The sequence below is a fragment of the Colletotrichum truncatum genome (genome assembly GCF_014235925.2).
Source record: "Colletotrichum truncatum strain CMES1059 chromosome Unknown Contig_0006, whole genome shotgun sequence".
NCBI lineage: Eukaryota > Fungi > Ascomycota > Sordariomycetes > Glomerellales > Glomerellaceae > Colletotrichum > Colletotrichum truncatum.
The window spans coordinates 2,878,562-2,896,791 of NW_027222403.1; the positions used below are offsets into that span (position 1 = coordinate 2,878,562).

The following is an 18,230-nucleotide window of genomic DNA, read 5'->3' on the forward strand; positions in this document are numbered from 1 at the left end:
GGAAAGCATATCGTAATGCGCTCCTCCAAGAGCGACGACATATCCCTGAACATGAGTCCAGCCGACGATGCTGAGAGCCGTGACTTGCTGCTGGCATCGTCGGAAACATTTTCGCAGATGGCGGATGTCGCTCGACTCAGTGATTCCGACGAAGAAAACAAGGTGTTCTACAGTCATCTGTCTTTCAATTGTATTAGAATGCAGGACTGTTTGAAAACTGACGCCCACATTGACGGCCAGCTGATCCATCTCACACTTGGGCATCTCAACTTGTTGGTTCCCGATGAGAGTCTCAATGAAGTACTACCCTACATCGCCACTAGGGACTCTCGACTTAGGACAATCAACTTCCGTTGGGAAATATGGAGGAACTTGGGCGGTGGTGAAAAGGCTCACTTCATCAGCCGGTGGTTGCGCTTGAAGGGGTCGAAGCAAGAACAGGATGCATTTGATCGCACCTTGGAAGGTCTTGTGGACCAAATTAGCAAAAGTCAGCCACGGTGGAAGGACATTGGAGCCAAATCTCTTATCTCCAAAGTTGAAGAACCACCATTTACTGTGTGGAAAACAGCGCAGTCGATTTTCGACGCATTACTGAACTGCACAAAGTGCAACTGTTCTTGTCCCCATAGCTTCGGGGCGAAACTCGAACTGGGCACATACCAAAAGCCATTGAAGCCTACAAGGGCCCGGTTACCAAAACGTCGGCGCAAAGATGAGACAGCCGGAAGTCTGGGCTTTGATATGTTTCTCTCCAGGGAGAGAATATGGCACGAAGTTCGGGTTCATGCTATGAGGGAGACTCGACTTGGTTTCAACCTTCCCGATGGTGTACCCTTGCCTCATACGGACAATGATACTGCGAGCATACACGAAAGGATTAAGACTCTTTGCGCACAGGTTATGACAACGAATCCTAATCCGTTACAACGTCTTGATTTAAAGCTTGCGGGTAATCAGTTATTTGAAATGGGATTTGAGAAGACGGACTTCTGCATCGACAAGACTGCTGAAGCTGTTTCTCTTGCTCACTGTATCGAAGAGTGGCCCAGCTGCTTCACTGAGAAAACCAAACGAGTCTTGTCGCTTATTATTGGATATACTGTCCTCCACCTGGACAACACTTCGTGGCTCCAACCAGGGTGGGGGTCAGGAAATATCAAGCTCTTTCAAACAGCGTCACATGAAGTTCCATTAAGACCGTTCATCGAGACACAACTTAATGAAGAGAAGGGTTCTCATAACAACGAATTGGACGAAGAAGATTTGTTCTACCATCCCTGCCCCGCATTGTTGTCGCTAGCTGTGGTCCTACTCGAAGTCTACTTCGTCAAGCCATTCAAAAAGTTGGCCGAGATCTACAAGGTTCCCTTAATTGAAGATCCCAGGGGCCGCATTGCCTCTATTGATGCCTATCAAGTATGCTACGGAGACGAAGAGGAAGGAAAAGAAGGTTGCATGAGCCAGATTCCCCAAGATTCAGAGCATCTTCTTGATGCCATTAATAATTGCATGGACAGTAGTCTATGGGAAGACGATGAAGGGAAGCCTTTGGACCCCCAACTACTCAGATCACAAATATACCAGAAGGTAGTTCGACAACTGGAGCTTCATCTATCCCGCGGGTTCAGCCAAATACCGCTTGACGGCATCGATCAATACGCCAGAGCGATAGACTTTGCACAATGGGGCAAGGTTATAAGCAGCAGAGAGCAAGATAGCCACGCCGGTCTATTGTTGTCGGATCTGCTCACGCCAGTAGGAACAACCCCTCCCCCAAGCATCACAATTGCTCAGACCCCGGCCTATCAACACGGCGTCCATCTGAACGGATCAGCATACTGGATGCAGCCTCATGAATGGCCCTTAGCCGCAACATCTGCACCGGTTTTAATGCGTAAGGCAAACTTCGATGTCAAACCAGGTAGCTTCTTTGACAGTGAGTATGGTGATCATAACGAGTAAGTTCCCCAGCTTTTCAACTCAGCTGGAGCACGATGCTTCATTGAGGATATCATGACTTACTTTTATGATAATGATAACTAAGATTTTGATACATAGAACCGCCAAGTATGAGAGATGGAAAGCTGAATACAAGGATGTCTACCGGAAGTTCATCGAGGAACACCTTTCTTATTCTCCATCGAACACTGCTGTCAGAATTGCTATCTTGGACACAGGCATTGAACGTGACCATCCCTTAATTGAGGCGCACAACGACTTGAAAGGGAGACGCAATTTCTACGATGAATCCCGGAAAGCCGTACCAGACGAGAATGGACACGGAACGTTTACAGCAAGTCTGATACTTGACTATGCCCCAGATGCAGAACTTTACGTCATAAAAATTGCAGGCAAAGAGAACATGAGACCTGACGCACAGGTCGTGGTGAATGTAAGTAAAAAAGATGTTGATATTATCATGATGCGTCCTTGATTTAGTAGCCCTAATTTTTGTGTTCTTTCAGGCCATCAATCACGCGGTAGATGTATGGGATGTGGACATAATCTCAATGTCATTTGGATGGCCATCATCAGATTTCCCAGGGCAAGAAAAGCTTCAAGCAGCGATTGATAAAGCATACAGCAAGCAAATCCTGATGTTTGCTGCAGCCTCTAACGGCGGTGCGAATCTACCTCGGGCATACCCGGCAAGCAGTTCTCAAGTCATATGTGTGCATTCAACCGATCCGTGGGGAAACAGGTCGCGTTTCAGTCCGACAGCTCAGAAAAACAACATTAATATTGCGACAGTAGGCCAGTCTGTTCAAGCAGCTTGGCCTACGCATCTTTGTGAGGATTCACCTGGCCAAGACTACTTGGTTTCTCGGTCTGGTACCTCATACGCGACTCCCATCCTGGCAGGCATTGCCGCATTCCTTTTGCAATATGCACGCTTGCATGTACCGGATATAGCGGCGGCCCTTAAAAGGAAGGAGAACATGGAAGCTTTGTTAATGAGGTGTGCTGAGCGTGGGCCGAACTATGACCCGAGGGACGGATTCTTTTATGTTCAGCTGAGTTTGTTTAGGCATAACATGTTTGGCGAGGAGTTGGAACAGATCAATCGTGAGTTTCGGAACGCATTGATCAGATAGTTGACGTATTGCTGTGGATATCATTTGGGCTAATCTGAGAGACGTGTGCTCAATACTTCTTCTCCTCAATAAACTCTGTCAATAATGTAGTCGGCCCCCTTTCTCTAAGGTAGTTTATATCAATAATCTGAGTATTCCTCCCTGGGAATAGCACACCGCACCACATCTTCATCTTCCCTCAATTCCTCTCTATCAAAGCCTTCAGCTTGGGCGTCGGGATCTTCAACCTTGAGGACAGAGACTTGTGGAATATGGGCTTCCTCAATCTCGTCGCCAAGCATTGCTCCTTTGCGATAGTCTTCTTCTTTGAGTACCTGACCCGTCGCCTTTCCCACATAAACTTTGCTCACGCGAAACGCAAACACAAAATCGCTGCTACCAGCCCAGCTTGTACTGACAGAATTGCCCACTTTGCCTTCTATCCCAGGACCGCCACCAATAGGAACAGCGCCACCGCTTAACAATGTGCCATCGACTTCAACGGCGAATGTACCGCCCACGGTGCGGGACTTTAGGGTATTGGCCTCGGCCCCGTTGACAACTTTGATTCCAGTGATGATGTAGACTGGTTTACGATATCGAGAGGTTTCAAGAAAGCGGCGGACGTTGTCAGATTCGACACATTGTTGGACATAAGCTGGTGTAGGAATGAACTGGATTGTCTCTAGAGTATTGAAGATGTACTTCTCCTCGTCACTACGATCACAAGTTATTCATGTTGCACACTGTTTACGAAGTGTATACTTACTGGTTATCGATCTCAGCCCCCACATCAATTCCAAACCCTAGAACACTCAGAAACTTGGTCAAGATAGAAAACTTTCCACTTCTCAGTTTCTCCTTGGTATAATGCACGCTCTTCTTCTCTGTTCTGAATATGCTGGAGTCCTCGGGTGGTGCAACACAGGAGAGGGGTCGATGCGGGTTCTTAACCGATGTGATAATGTTCCCGAGCTTGATTGGACCCTCTGGCGGGTAATCTAATGTAGGGGCATAAAAGAAGACAAACTCGCGGTTTGCCATGGCTGCGATTCATGAGCTTCGAATTAGCTGGGCGTGTTTGTGTATCTTGACTCTTAGGAGTAAAGGGACATTGCAGGGAAACGTGACACAATGGAGACGTGCGGGGTAGGAAGAAGAGATGTGGATGTAATTGTCCATTCAGGAGAGGGTCTCGGCTTCAGCTTGCACCTGATGGCATGCGAGGTGCAGCACGCGACTACGTCGCACAAGGCTATTGTCCAACATGTTGAAGCAGCCTTTAGCTGGTAATGATCTTATTATAGTGATCCCCAACCCCGCTTAACTAAATGATAACACTTTCCTTCCGAGGTTCCTTATCACCTGCTCCCATGTCCTGCATACAAATATCCGGTTTTAACCGCTGAGCCCTGTGAGTTTGGTTACCTTACTTATATGTAAGTGTTCGTAGCATTGCTATTTACAAAAAATGCTAGCAGAGATCATTAAAAAGTTTTCCCAAGATATGTTTAGTATCAGTTTAAAGATCCTATCGTTAGGGTAAAACAGTATATTAATACTTCGCTTGGTAAAACGCTATATTCTGGAATCCATGACTGCTTCGAACGATTGTTTAACACTTCACTGTGTTATGCTCTAAGGCTTTTCTTCCTTTTATATTAGAAGCTTATCTCACTATTAATTAAGTACATATGTTGTGTACGTAACTCCGCACTCTACTATACATCTTTACTTGCCTTGTACAGTATCATCATCCAATTTTCTATTCTTTATTTAATCCCCGTATATGGGCAATCGGATCATCGACCGTCCCTAGCTTCCTCGCCCGTTGGTTGAGGTCCTGGTGGAAATCCAGCTACTTGAATGGTGAAGAACACCGGTATCCCGACCAGATCCGAGGGTATCGTGGAAGCAGATGTCGGGGTCGCAGGCGTAGACACGCTCGTTGTCAAAGAGGTGGAAGGCGACTGGCTTCCGCTTGGACTGCTTGCGGTCAAGGCAATGGTCGGAGTGAAAGTCGAGCTGGGCGACACTGAAGCCAAGCCTGGAGCTGTTGAAACCAGAGCTGTAGTTGACGAGAGTGTGCTCGGAGTAAGACCCGGAGAAGAGGTGCCGCTGTTCAAGAGACTGGAAGAAGGCATGCTCAACGTCGATGCAGAGCCTGCCCCCGAGATCGAGGCCGTATTACTGTTTGACTGACTTGACAGAGAGGTGCTCGACGACCCAGATGAGACGCTCGTGGAAGCTGTCGGCGCGGGTGTGCTTGTTGAAGACCCCATGAAAATGCCGGTGCTGGTTCCTGTATCACTTGTACTGCTGCTGTTGGATGTAGGAGATGTTGAAGAAGTGCTGGTACTTTCAACGGTGGACGAGCTGGTGGTAGCCGTGGAAGAAGAGATGCTACTGCTAGAGGATGATTCGAAGCTGCTGGAACTCGATGAAGAAGTGCTGGAGACGGTTGACGAGGTTGTCGTGGGCAGCGGCCTCTGCGGATCGTAGTAGACATTGGCCGCACCCACGCCGCCATTACCGCATTGAGCGTTGGCGTTACCCGGACAGCAGAAAGTGCAGCTATTTGAAAGCGCGAAAGAGTAAGCGTTGTTACTGTCCGCTGGGGCACAGTAGCAAGCTGAATCGATCAAAAAGGCGAAGGGGTAGTTCAACTGCTCGAAGCAGATCTGCTGGCATATATCGGGTTCGACAGTGGCACCACTCAGACCCGTAACAATAACGTTACCACTAACACCCTGTGGTATTGCGCATGCCAGGAAGATGGCGTTCCCTCTGGCAAACGTGCCCTGGTAACCAGTGCAAGCTGCAGCGGCGATTTCGGCGAGCAGAAGCAGATGCAGCATCAGCTGCAGCCACGGGATGGACCCAAAGCGCCGAATATTTGACCTGCACATCGATGCTTGGAAAGCTAGTGTGCCTTCTAGGTTGGATTCAGGTTGGCATCTTGGCTTGGGGTGGTGTTGGCCGTTCGGATAGCGTAGATACAGGTAAGAAAGGGGGACAGAAGAGGACGGGCCATTGTTGAGGCGCTACTTTTACATATAAGGTACATGAGGCACACACAATAACATGATAATCATGATTTGTTTCCTCTTCTCGCACAAATATGCACGTCGCAGTTTGATTTCAGGATTGTCCACGAGCGAGGTACGGCGGGCGCAGATGGAATCCTCGTAGCGTACAAAGCACATACTCAGAACCACAAGCTTCCTTTCCTGGGAAGTTTCGTCACACCAGCCTTGCGGCCTTTGATGGAGAGCATGAGCCGATTGGTGATCAAATACTGGCTAGCTTGTAATTGCATACCTTACAAGTTGGAATGCAGAAAATTGAGAGACCCGCTTGGTCAATACAGTTAGAATGTTTGTTGTCTCGTCTTTTGTCTTTGCGGAATTCGACTCAAACACGGTAGTTGTTAATAGAATTGTTCAATTCACAAAGTGGGCCTCGCTAAGTGGGCTCGCCATGGCATGCAGACTTCTGCTAACTCCAGGTCCTGAGGATATTCTCAATGTTCCATCTGTACTCTGGGCACCGCAAACCGAACCAACAAACCGACAACAAATAGGCGCCATAAATTGCACTTCTAGGCTCTATGATGTATCAGTAAGTCAAGATTAAACTTCTCCTTGTACATCATTTGTTCCTGTCTTCTGGGAGCTTTAAACTTCTGGTTGCGAGCCATCCGTGCCACCCGCTTCGTCTCAGTGATCCAGACGATCACGTCGTAGCAGCTATCGGAGAGCCCAGGAATGTTTTGACTTACTTGGAGCTGCCTCAGGCGAAGACTTCGTGAGTTCCCACGTGTTGTAATGCCTCGTGGCGAAGCTTACAGCCGAGCCACTCTTCCGCTTCTCACGCAACGCGTGATATCCGCATGTAAGCTGTACAGAATCGGGATTAACCCGCTCCAACGGTAACGTTTACGCCGCAAAGAATTGCTTCGTGACCGCTTCGGATGTTGGATACCGAGATTTGATCTCTGACTGAGGCGTGTAAAGACTGTCTGGCATGCCGGCAAAGCTTGAAAGACTGCGTTACCAGCACAATGATAGAGGTTTGTTGAATCCACAAATACGGCAAGATATGCACGCTAAGCTTTTAATGGCGCGAAAATCAACATTGCGAGAAACGAATCTGTCCCTATCTCTTCCTCCGCAAGGTCAACAGGCGCAGCACGCGACGACATCGAAAAAGGCTATTGTCCAACATGATAAAGCAGACTTGTGCTGATGATGCCATCGTAGTGGTCATGTGCTGCATGTGCAAGGCCGGTTTTCTCTGGATGCCAAGATGCCTCTTCCCCCGCTGCACTCTGGCTGTGAGCCAAGATATACCGCCACCCGCTGCTCGCTGAAAGCCTTCTTGACGGGAGGAACAAACCTTTGGCCAGACCTCTGGTGCGGCGGGCTGTAATCGCCGGCAATGTCAAATCTTAACCAGCTCCCGAGACGGTGATTGCCAAGGCTTGCTCATACGGCCAATTGAGCTATTTGCTGTCGCCGACCCCCACGTCAACAACATGGCCCGCCAATCGGCTCTCGCTCAGCCTGATTCTCACCTTTGGCGCGCGTCCAAGAGCACCGCCTGCGTGGATGACCCTCTCATAATCGTCTTTACGAACACCTCGTGGGACAAACCCAAGCGGTGACGTCTTCACGAGCAAGCCTTCGACTCAGCCGTAGTAGAGCGACAAAACAGATCAAAGCAGGTACCCCACCATGGAAGTAGATGGGCACACCGCAGGGCGACCAAGCTCTGGAGCCTGGTCCAACTTTCATGGGCAGGGAGTTCAGAACTCGGGCAATTTCCACGTCGGCGGCAGTCTTAACATTGGTAATAAACTGGCACCTTACGGAAGCTCTCGATACTGACAGTCGATAGGCGTCCATGACCTCTCCGAGCCGGCCTCCCGATTCTTGGCCGACCTGCGATCCACCGACCCACGCGACGACAAGGCGCGTATCGAGCGGACAAAGGGAGGGCTGTTGCGCGACTCGTACCGCTGGATTATCGACCACGATGACTTTCGCCGATGGCGCGACGACAAGGAGAGTCGGTTGCTCTGGATCAAGGGCGACCCAGGCAAGGGTAAGACGATGCTGCTATGTGGTATCATTAACGAGCTGGGCAAACTGCCTACAAAGTCCCACCTTTTGGCCTACTTTTTCTGCCAAGCGACCGACGTACGCTTGAACAACGCGGCGGCTGTCCTCCGAGGCCTCATATATCTCCTCCTTTGCCAGAGGAAGTCACTCCTCGCGCGAGTACGCGAGAAGTATGATCATGCGGGCAAATCGCTGTTTGAAGACGTAAACAGCTGGGATGCGTTATCTAGAATGCTTTTTGTCATTTTGCAGGACCCAAGCTTGCGTAATACATACCTCATTATTGATGCGCTCGACGAGTGCGAGACAGGCCTCGACCAGCTGCTCCATCTGATCCTTGAGCTATCCTCATCGACTCAGGCGAAGCTGATCGTGTCCAGCCGCAATTGGCCGAGTATTGAACAGAAACTACAAACCGCTGGGTCCCGAGCGATGCTAAGCCTGGAGCTGAAGGAGAACGCTGAGCAGGTGTCCCGCGCCATCGAAATCTACATCACCCGCTGTGTATCGGAGCTCTCGGCTTTGCAAGGAGACGCGCATCTCCAAGATCAAATCCGGCGTAAAATTCAAGACAAAGCCAATGGGACTTTCCTATGGGTGGCTCTCGTCGTCCAAGAGCTTCGCGAAGCACAGAGTTGGGAGGTGGAGGAGGTCATGGATGAAGTACCTGTCGGGCTTAATGAGCTTTACGAACGAATGATGCGACAGATAAAGCGATTAGGACGGAAGAATCCCGACTTTTGTCAGCAGCTCCTTTCGACGGTCGTCACAGCGTATCGTCCGATGCATCTGGAAGAGCTTCGAGTACTTACAAGCCTGCCGCCGAACATTTCTAATTCGCAACAAAATGTGACTAAGATTGCCGCCATGTGCGGATCATTTCTCACCATACGAGACGATATCGTTTATATTATTCACCAGTCAGCGAAGGACTTCCTGAAGGCAGATCGATTTCTCTTTCCTTCTGGCATCGTACACGAGCATGACGCAATTTTCTCGAGGTCGCTACAGGTAATGTCGCGCACGCTTCGACGCGACGCATACAACCTGGGCGCTCCTGGGTTTGCCATTGACCACTTTGAGACACCTGACCCCGACCCGCTGGCGCCGGTGCGGTACTCCTGTCTCCACTGGGTCAATCATCTAATCGACGCGTCCACTGGTGGACATCAGCACAGCGAGATTCGAGACGATGGTTCTGTTGATGTGTTTTTGAGACGTCACTATCTTCACTGGTTGGAAGCTCTCAGTCTCATGCGGAGCCTGTCCCAGGGGATTGTTGCTGTGTCGCAGCTTTTATCGTTAGCCGAGGTATGTTTTGGCAACCAGGTCGCGAAATGTAGGACAGTACTGATAAGACGAAGTCTCACTTCAAGTCGCCTATACTTACAAGCCTAATTCGAGACGCACTGCGATTTATTCGGTATCACCGAGTGGGGATTGAAAGCAGCCCCCTAGAAGTGTACAACTCGGCACTCGTATTCAGTCCGGCGCGTAGCATTATCAGGGAACAATATCGGACTGAAGAGCCAGGCTGGATAAGCATCAAACCAGGAGTGGAGGACGAATGGAACGCATGCTTACAGACGTTCGAGGGCCACGACAACTCGGTCGTCTCGGTGGCCGTCTCGCGCGATGGCTGCCAGCTGGCATCGGCGTCGTGGGACGGCACCACCAAGCTCTGGGACATGACCACGGGCCAATGTGAGCGGACGCTCGAGAGCGGCCGTTACCTTTCCATTAAGTCGGTGGCCTTCTCGCACGATGGTCGCCAGCTAGCATCAGCATCGAGTGACGCCACCGTCAAGCTCTGGGATACAACCACGGGCCGGTGTGAGCAGACGCTCAAGGGTCACAATGGTGGGGTTAACTCAATAGCCTTCTCACATGATAGCTGCCAGCTGGCGTCAGCATGGGATCATGGCACTATCGAGCTCTGGGATACAACTACAGGCCGGTGTAAGCAGGCGTTTGAAGGTCATAGCAGCTCAGTTGAGTCGGTAGCCTTCTCGCATGACAGCCGCCAGCTGGCATCGGCATCGTACGACGGCAACGTCAAGCTCTGGGACACGGCTACAAGCCAGTGTAAGTGTCAGTGGACGCTCGAAGGCCATAGTGACTGGGTTACCTCAGTAGCCTTCTCGCGTGATGATTACCAGCTAGCTTCAGCATCACACGACGGTACTATTAAGCTTTGGGATATTACTACGGGCCTGTGTACACAGACGCTTGAGGGTCATGGCGGCTGGGTTAACTCAGTCACCTTCTTACATAATAGTCATCAGCTGGCGTCGGCATGGGATGACGGTACTATTAAGCTTTGGGATATTATTACAGGCCAGTGTGAGCAGACGCTTGAGGGCCATAGCGATCGTGTTACCTCAGTAGCCTTCTCGCAGGATAGCTGCCAGCTAGTATCAGCGTCGCATGACACTACTATCAAACTTTGGGATATAATTATAGGCCAGTATAAGCAAACGCTAGATAGGCACCACGACTCAGTCCTGTCGATAGCCTTCTCACGCAATGGCCGCCAACTAGCATCAGCATCAGCTGACCACACCGTTAAGCTCTGGGATATAACTACAGGCCAGTGTAAGCACACGCTTGAGGGCCATGGCGGCTTAGTTTGGTCAGTAGCCTTCTCACACGATGACTGCCAGCTGGTATCGGCATCGAAAGATAGCACTATCAAGGTCTGGGACACAACCACAGGCCAGTGTAAACAAACGCTCGAGGGCCATAGCGGCTGGATCATCTCCATAGCCTTCTCATATGATAGCCGCCAACTGGTATCAACGTCACAAGACGACACCGTCAAGCTCTGGGATATAACTACAGGCCAGTGTAAGCAGACGTTTGAGGGCTTTAGTAGCAGGGTTAACTCAATAGCTTTCTCACATGATGACTGCCAGCTAGCGTCAGCATGGGATAATGGTACTATTAAGCTTTGGGATATAACTAAAGGCCAGTATAAGCAGGCACTTGAGGGCCACAGCGATGAAGTTACCTCAATAGCCTTCTCGCGCCATGGCTGTAAGCTAGCATCAGCATCAAAAGATAGCACTATCAAGCTCTGGAATACAACTACAGGCCAGTGTGAGCAGGTGCTCGAGGGCCCCGGCGTCTGGGTTAACTCAGTAGCCTTCTCGCACGATGGCCGCCAGCTAGCGTCGGCGACATCATATGGCATTATCGCGCTCCAGGATACAGCTACGGGTTCTTATGAGCGTGTGTTTGATCTAGGCCGGCGGGTTGATAAACTAGCATTCTCCGAAACCGGATTACAGCTTCATACGGACATTGGCACCATCGGTTTAGAAGTACAACCAGCAACGTCTTCTAATCTTCTACTGTCGGCTACCTCAACTAAGGCGCCTCAATTTATTGGTCACAACCTATGGGAGTGGGCGCTTGATACAGGCCGTCGGCTTTATACCATCGCGTTCTCCGAAGCCGAAGCTGAAGAACAATCAATCGAGACGCCTTGTCTTCTTGGTTATGGTGTTTCTGTGGACGGCGCATGGGTTACAAAAGACTCCCGAAACATACTTTGGTTGCCTTCAGAGTACCGGCCGGTGATTTCGGGCGGAAAGGTGTCTACAGTAGCCGTCAAAGGGTCTACGGTAGCTATTGGTGGTGGGTCGGGCCGTGTTTTACTGCTACATTTTTCGTTTAGGGACTCTACCTGATAATCGTTGCATCTTATTCCTCTTTTTCAAATGGGACACAAGTTGAACCTTTCCATTCATTTTGGGGGGGGTTCTCTTCGTAGCAATCACTTGTATGTTTTTAACATTCTCAATATGGCGTATTGTATGAAGGGCACAGAAAAAAGCACTTTTTTGTAGTTGGCTGGTTAGATACGATCATCTTCAACATGTTTCTCTGTCGTTTTATACGAACTTCAGGATCCGGATAGTATATTTTGCTGGTAAAAGCGGTACTTGGGGCGGGTGTCTTTGGGTACTTAAAACAAGGTGCTTTGTGCTACCAAAAAATGGCATCCAGGACGCGATTATATACATTAATGCTGTGATTCACCCTCAGAGCGATGCTTAGAAAGGCAACTAGAGATATCCAACCAACAGGTTGTAGGATATTCCGCAGATCACTTCTTTGTACGATCGAAAATAGGCGATTGTTATTTGCATTTTCATACATCTGGTTGGCTTCAGGCTCTTGTGCATTTAACCCGTGGTGGCACAACAGACTGCTGCTTGGTAGTCTGCACCCTCACCCAGAGTCGCAAGGGGCGTGTCAGGTTGATGTCTTTCAATTTGGAAGATTACGCGGCGGGACTCGCCTATTTTGAGAGTAAAGAGGCCAATAGCTGCACTTCGCCACTCGTTGTCTCGCTTTCACATCCATGGTGGGACGCAGGGCGGACATCCTGCCCAGCCCAGTGAGATACATATACCCAAGCACTAGGCTGATCCTGAACTGGGCATCCTTCATATCACCCTATCTTTAAATTCAATAGCCCAAAAACACACAGGTCGTCTCGTCTCGTCACGCCATCCTCTCCTCCTCCAGGTTTATGGCATACACACCGAATCCGCCCGTCACTGCCGCCTCGGCATTAGCGCAGACACTGTTGAAGGTCGATAGCGGCGGGAGCAGACGAGTCTGCTGGGAGTGCCAACGTCGGCGATATGTCTGCGACGCGTCTCGGCCCGTCTGCTTCAAGTGTATGGCCAGCGGCATTGTGTGCCCCGGATACGAGGACAAAAAGCCGTTGACTTGGGTTACTCCCAATAAGCCTACGGCACGGACGTGGAGGGGCAGAAGACCGGCATTTGATAAACTCGGAGACGCCAAGAAGGACCAAAAACCCGGCGAAAAGGAAGAGGCGGCCCGAAAGGCCATCTATGATAGTCAGCTTATGCATATCTTCCCCCGTCAAGAGCTCCGGACAGAGACATGTGACATCGCCGAGGCGTCGCACTACTGTACGTCAAAATCCTGTTCGTGTACGATAGGACCATGTTTGAATCGCTACTTAAGGCAAATGCGTAATGGCCGACCACTTACTCTGTCCTAGGGAACGAATATGTCTACCCCTGCTTCTACTCAAACCAGTTGACCAAAAGCCCATGGGTGGTACCCATTTCCAACATTCACACCATGAAACCATATCGAAGGCATGGCCTGGTCACCATGGCAATCGAGCACCGCATGGCGCGCCTATCACCATCCAAAGGTGACCCCTACGCCGCCGAGGTGAGAGCTAGAGCTTACCAGCACCGCTTCACCGCGATCCAAGCCCTGAACAAGGAGATCGAGAACGAAAGCACGAGATGTTCCGATGCCACACTAGGTGGCGTGATTGTTTTTCTCTTTGGCGATGTGTGTCAACTGTATTCTTGATTGCAATTAGTATTCTTCTTACTAACAAGGTATCCAGTTGATGGGAGCAGCAACGGCGCCCAATTGGCGTGTTCACATAAACGGGTTTGCAGCGTTGGTCGATTTGCGTGGCGGTTGGGAAAAGCTCTGTCAACAATCACCGCATCTCAAGTCTCTAGTCCTTTTTTGCAAAGTGCAAGTTTCTCATGATTTCCCTTCTTTGGGCCTTCTACCAGTTACTGCATGTCGTTTGTGTGCTAATACCGTCACTCACAGCGTCGAAAACTTCGCCAACACAACGAGTCCAGCGCACGATCAGACATCACCACTTACAAACTTTACAATAAGGGCTTTGATGAGGGACGTATATTCAATAGGATATTATCCCCAATTGCCATGCCCTGTTGATTTATTCATCGACATTATCCAGATCAACCGTTTGCGGTCCCTGGCAATAAATCAGAGGCCAGAAGATACCATGAGGCGAATCCAATCCGAAGCAGAAACCTTGTTGAAGAAGATGTTACAATTCTCTTTCACCGAATGGATCAATACAATGGAAGTTGAAGGGAAAGCTTTGTTCAATGAATATCTGATGATGGGCAAGATCTACCAGTCTGCTGTAGTTCTATTTGGTGTCTCATCATTGCAAAGTGCCAGGGCGATTCCATTATCAGAAGAGTGGATGGTTGTCAAAAACAGTCATATCGAGAGGCTTTTTTCTCTTCTTAAAAAGTCCACTGCCTCCCAAGCTCTCAGAATGTGTACAACATGGCCAATGATCGTGGCTGGTTTCGAAGCAAAGGCCGGGAGTCCCTCAATGAGAGCATTTATTCTGGGGCACATGGAGGAGGATAGTCGACAGCTCGGCATATACTTACCGGTTGCTGCCAAGGGTGTTCTTGAGAGGTTCTATGCATCCGCTGGGGAAGCTTGGGATGATTGTTTCGACAGTCCGAATGCTTTATTTACGTAGATTCATAATTCAACCAGTCACAGTGGCTATAACAATCGCCTGGGGTTCACCTGCCTGAACAAATTTGGGGCATGTCGCAAAATCTAATTAAGGTAGCTTGATAAACCATTCCAGAGGGTAATTCGATCGCACCTGAGTAATAAAGCAAGCAGCCTGTCCTCATTGTGAGATTCATCGCTTTTCTGCCACATTCCTTCGGCAGCCGATTCTAGGAGTGAAATGATATGGTGGCATTCTGCGGTCATCGAATGGCTGCAAGAAGCCTAAATCTCTCTAGTCTCAATTTTACTCACGGTAATACTGAGAGCATAGAATACGCAGAGCATGTCGTATGGATCAAAAGGCCATCGAGCCGAGTAGTTAAGTAATCGGTACCCAGAACGTCAACTAATCAAATGCTTTGCGTCCACAAGTCCATTTTCTCTACAGGTAACTGCTGACAAGATTTTCTATATGCTTAACCACTAACTTGACAAAGTCTGATATCTATATATTATTGCCTTATGCAAACACACAAGTTCTCCATAAAGAGTACATTTCACCAGAGTTCACAGATAGCCACCCCGCGCAAGACCAAGTATTCTACAGGTCTCTTTGACATTGAATTAGTCATGCAGTGCTAAAGCTTTAACAGCGTACTTGACATCCGTTATGACTAAGGAAATCGACAGTTCCAATGTCCATTGTGCCCTTCGTTTTGCCGACGTGCATGGGTCTGATCAACCAGCTTGGCCGTTTCCAACACAGCAGGTCAAGCAGCCAGAAGAAGATTTTGTACCGCTGACTTGGGTGTTGCATAGAAAGGGAAACTACGGCCATCTTGAGTTAAGGTTGCGGTATTCAAAACTGTCACCACATCGGTCACCATCGCTCATCCACGTATAGCAAAGGTCAGATGTCTAAATGGAGCCTGTTCAAGGGAGGAGGGGCATCCTTTTGGGGTGCGAACCAATTTCAGACTCCAAATCTACGAACTAATCATTTCGGACTATCGAAAATCTTCAATGTCTGCTGTAGTTCGAGTACTGCCAACAGCCCGTGAATGTCTCCAATGTAGCTTGCCGACATCTACTCATGGTCACTGATCATCCAGCTGATTACCGAAACGCAACTTTAACAAAAACAAACACTCTTCAAGAGAACTGCGGGTAAATCACACTCGAGTCGATCCAGGTCACGATTAAACCCATCTACCCAAACGCAGATGCCATGCTACGCACTCGCCATCCAAAGTGGCCAAGGCACTCGCCATCAGCCTGAATGCAGGATTCGACCAACGCGGACCAGCATCGCATCCAACGTTGCTTGCCGCCGTGCGACGCTCGAAGGGTGGTGGTCATGTCAGACAAGGCCACATGGCGAGGATTTGCTCCGACCACTAATAAGTGCAGCCAGCCCACGCTCTTCCAACGGGGGGTTCAGACGCGCAACCTCCCCAAAATCCCATTCCCTTTCGCATGGGAATACCTTATCCGGCGCCGAATTTCCCGATCCTCTTCAACCTGCATATGCCGCATCGCCAATCACGCGCCCGGCGACACAGCGAGGCAAAGATACCAGGAAACGAAAGCCAGACCCAAAAAAAAAAAAAAAAAAAAAAAAAAAAAAAAAAAAGGGTATCGCGTGTCGCAATCTGACACGTCTTGCTTACCTCCCTCCCGTTCCCGCTCCCGCCCTGAGGTGCGTGCCGTCGTATCCCCCTATCTATCTCTGCTGGTCGGGGATAAACCCCCCTCGGGCAGCAACAAGACAGCAAAAGAAGCGATGAACATGTGATCGCGTCATCGCAGCGTCCGTCGTCAAACTTGAGCCAATAGCGCTGGTGCTTATCGTCCATTCTTCATGGGGAGGTTGGGTATGTTTGGAGGAGGGGCGTGTGCTCGCGCCGGCATCTTCCTTGCAGCGTGGCTTGAGGGCCGTTGAAGAAGAGGTGACAGCGCAGCAAGAACCCCGCGGCTCGGAAAGCACGGGCTTCCATCGTTGGGAATCGGCAAAGCCTAGATTAGCTTTCCGATGACGGCGCTGTTTTTGGGGGGAGGTTGATGTTGTCTTGTGGGAAGTTGGAGCTTTGCATTGTATTCGTTCGATCCGGGTTGGGCTCGTTCGACTGTGGGCAGAGAGGTCGTCGAGTTACGATCGGCATGATCTGAGGATAGCGGGGTTCTCTTGTTGTCGGTCAAGGGATTCGAGGGGTTTATTCTAATGAGGGTCTTGGCTATGTCGTGACCTCAGGTCCTGTTGCTTTGGTTGTGGTTTCATTTCCGAGGTTGCTGTGTGCTGTTAACTAACTATTCACATATACTGACTGTCCGGTTATCGGTCGATGAACATAGGAATAACTTGCCTAAGATTGAAGAAATAGAACATGGATTTGGCTACGTTGAAACTTCTTGAATCAGTCCGGTTGTCAAGCAAGACTATCGGCAGTGTATGAGGGAGAATACACAACGATGAAATAAAGACAGTGTATCAGGCAACCATGCCTGTCCAACACTGTACCAATAGACACAATTCACGTATAACACAGTGCACATCTATTCTTTATGTCAATACAGCCATCAGGGTTCACCTTGCCTCCTTTACCAAGCCTTACGACTGTAATTATGCCAGCTGGATAGACTCTAGAGAAACAACGTCTATCGGATAGCCCAGCAATGCCTTCTCCAAGATTCTTTACACGAAAAGGGTGCATAACAAACAACCAGCAAACTGGGCCGCAAATAACAAGCAACTAGGTGGACCCCAGCGCGATATATATAACAACCTCAATATATACTGCGTATTACAATACCAGTCAGAACAATGCATCAGACCCTCCGACATCCCCCGACCACATACTTTACAATCATCATCAACCCGTCACTGTCCACGACACGAAAATACCGCTCACCAAACTACCCCTCCCCCTCCGACGATCGCACGCTTTACACCAAAAGCAAATCAACACACTCCAACAAGCAGAGATACGATCCAAATCGGATCAACAACTTCCAAAAGCCCAGTTCATAACAGACGCCAAAGACCATCGTAACATTTACTGCCAAGCAAGAAAACAAGACCAGCATATCCCTCACCCTCACCTACCTCCAAAGCTAGGCCGCCCCCCCTCCGCATAAACGCCTCCACGGCTCCGAAAAAAAAAAAAAAGCACACCACCACTTTTCCAAGAAGGGCAGCACGTACATATCCGTCCCCCACACCCCATTTTTACACCGATCTCCGCCGCGGGCTATCAGCTGACAGCTTCTCTTTCTATCTGCCCACCCACTCTTTTCTAGTCTCCGTCTTTTTTTTTTAACTGCCCGGACAGGTCTTTCTGCCCGCCCCCCCCCCCCCTGGCTGCGTATTATACTTATTACATGCGCCGCATATACCCAACTTCTCCGAGAAGAGTGTACATGTTTGTTTCGAAAGGGGGGTTGGACAGAGGTGTGCGTTGTTTGGTTTGGCTTGCTTCGCCGGGATCATCAGCATATACCCCACCACCTACCAGACCTTCGCATCTCCAAGGTTCAAGAATTCTAGAGTTTTGCCCAAACATACATGTAGGTACGCCATGAAATAACGTTTCATGCCTCACCGTATTGACGAGCCCCGCTCCAGAAGGTGCATGAGGTAGTAATTACTGGAGCCCCGGCTATGACAGTCACATGAAGAAACGAAACAAACAAAAGTTGGTGATTAATCACTCATTCATCAACGTGC

General features: G+C 49.5%; 6 protein-coding genes across 6 annotated transcripts; 4 read left to right on the forward strand and 2 right to left on the reverse strand.

Annotated features, from left to right (window-relative positions):
- Nucleotides 1-15: 15 nt before the first annotated feature.
- CTRU02_210062 (pfs domain-containing protein) lies at nt 16-3,098 on the forward strand (the record flags this gene model as incomplete). Its single annotated transcript, XM_036720882.1, has 3 exons — nt 16-1,961; nt 2,062-2,395; nt 2,469-3,098. The coding sequence occupies 3 exons, from the start codon at nt 16-18 to the stop codon at nt 3,096-3,098; spliced, it is 2,910 nt and encodes a 969-aa protein (XP_036587722.1).
- A 119-nt stretch (nt 3,099-3,217) lies between these two features.
- Nucleotides 3,218-4,121, reverse strand: CTRU02_210063 (uncharacterized protein; the record flags this gene model as incomplete). Its single annotated transcript, XM_036720883.1, has 2 exons — nt 3,218-3,794; nt 3,847-4,121. 2 exons carry the CDS (start codon nt 4,119-4,121, stop codon nt 3,218-3,220), a joined length of 852 nt encoding a protein of 283 aa, XP_036587723.1.
- A 771-nt stretch (nt 4,122-4,892) lies between these two features.
- CTRU02_210064 (uncharacterized protein) lies at nt 4,893-5,986 on the reverse strand (the record flags this gene model as incomplete). Its single annotated transcript, XM_070205386.1, has 2 exons — nt 4,893-5,241; nt 5,304-5,986. The coding sequence occupies 2 exons, from the start codon at nt 5,984-5,986 to the stop codon at nt 4,893-4,895; spliced, it is 1,032 nt and encodes a 343-aa protein (XP_070061034.1).
- On the forward strand, nt 4,944-5,279 carry CTRU02_210065 (uncharacterized protein; the record flags this gene model as incomplete). Its single annotated transcript, XM_070205387.1, has 1 exon — nt 4,944-5,279. One exon carries the CDS (start codon nt 4,944-4,946, stop codon nt 5,277-5,279), a length of 336 nt encoding a protein of 111 aa, XP_070061035.1.
- Nucleotides 5,987-7,813: 1,827 nt separating the features above from the next.
- On the forward strand, nt 7,814-11,892 carry CTRU02_210066 (Vegetative incompatibility protein HET-E-1-like protein 15; the record flags this gene model as incomplete). The annotated part of the gene is made up of 3 exons (XM_036720885.1): nt 7,814-7,928; nt 7,977-9,511; nt 9,565-11,892. The coding sequence occupies 3 exons, from the start codon at nt 7,814-7,816 to the stop codon at nt 11,890-11,892; spliced, it is 3,978 nt and encodes a 1,325-aa protein (XP_036587725.1).
- A 1,001-nt stretch (nt 11,893-12,893) lies between these two features.
- CTRU02_210067 (C6 zinc finger domain-containing protein) lies at nt 12,894-14,525 on the forward strand (the record flags this gene model as incomplete). Its single annotated transcript, XM_036720886.1, has 4 exons — nt 12,894-13,152; nt 13,245-13,549; nt 13,608-13,744; nt 13,826-14,525. The coding sequence occupies 4 exons, from the start codon at nt 12,894-12,896 to the stop codon at nt 14,523-14,525; spliced, it is 1,401 nt and encodes a 466-aa protein (XP_036587726.1).
- Between the last annotated feature and the right edge of the window lie 3,705 nt (nt 14,526-18,230).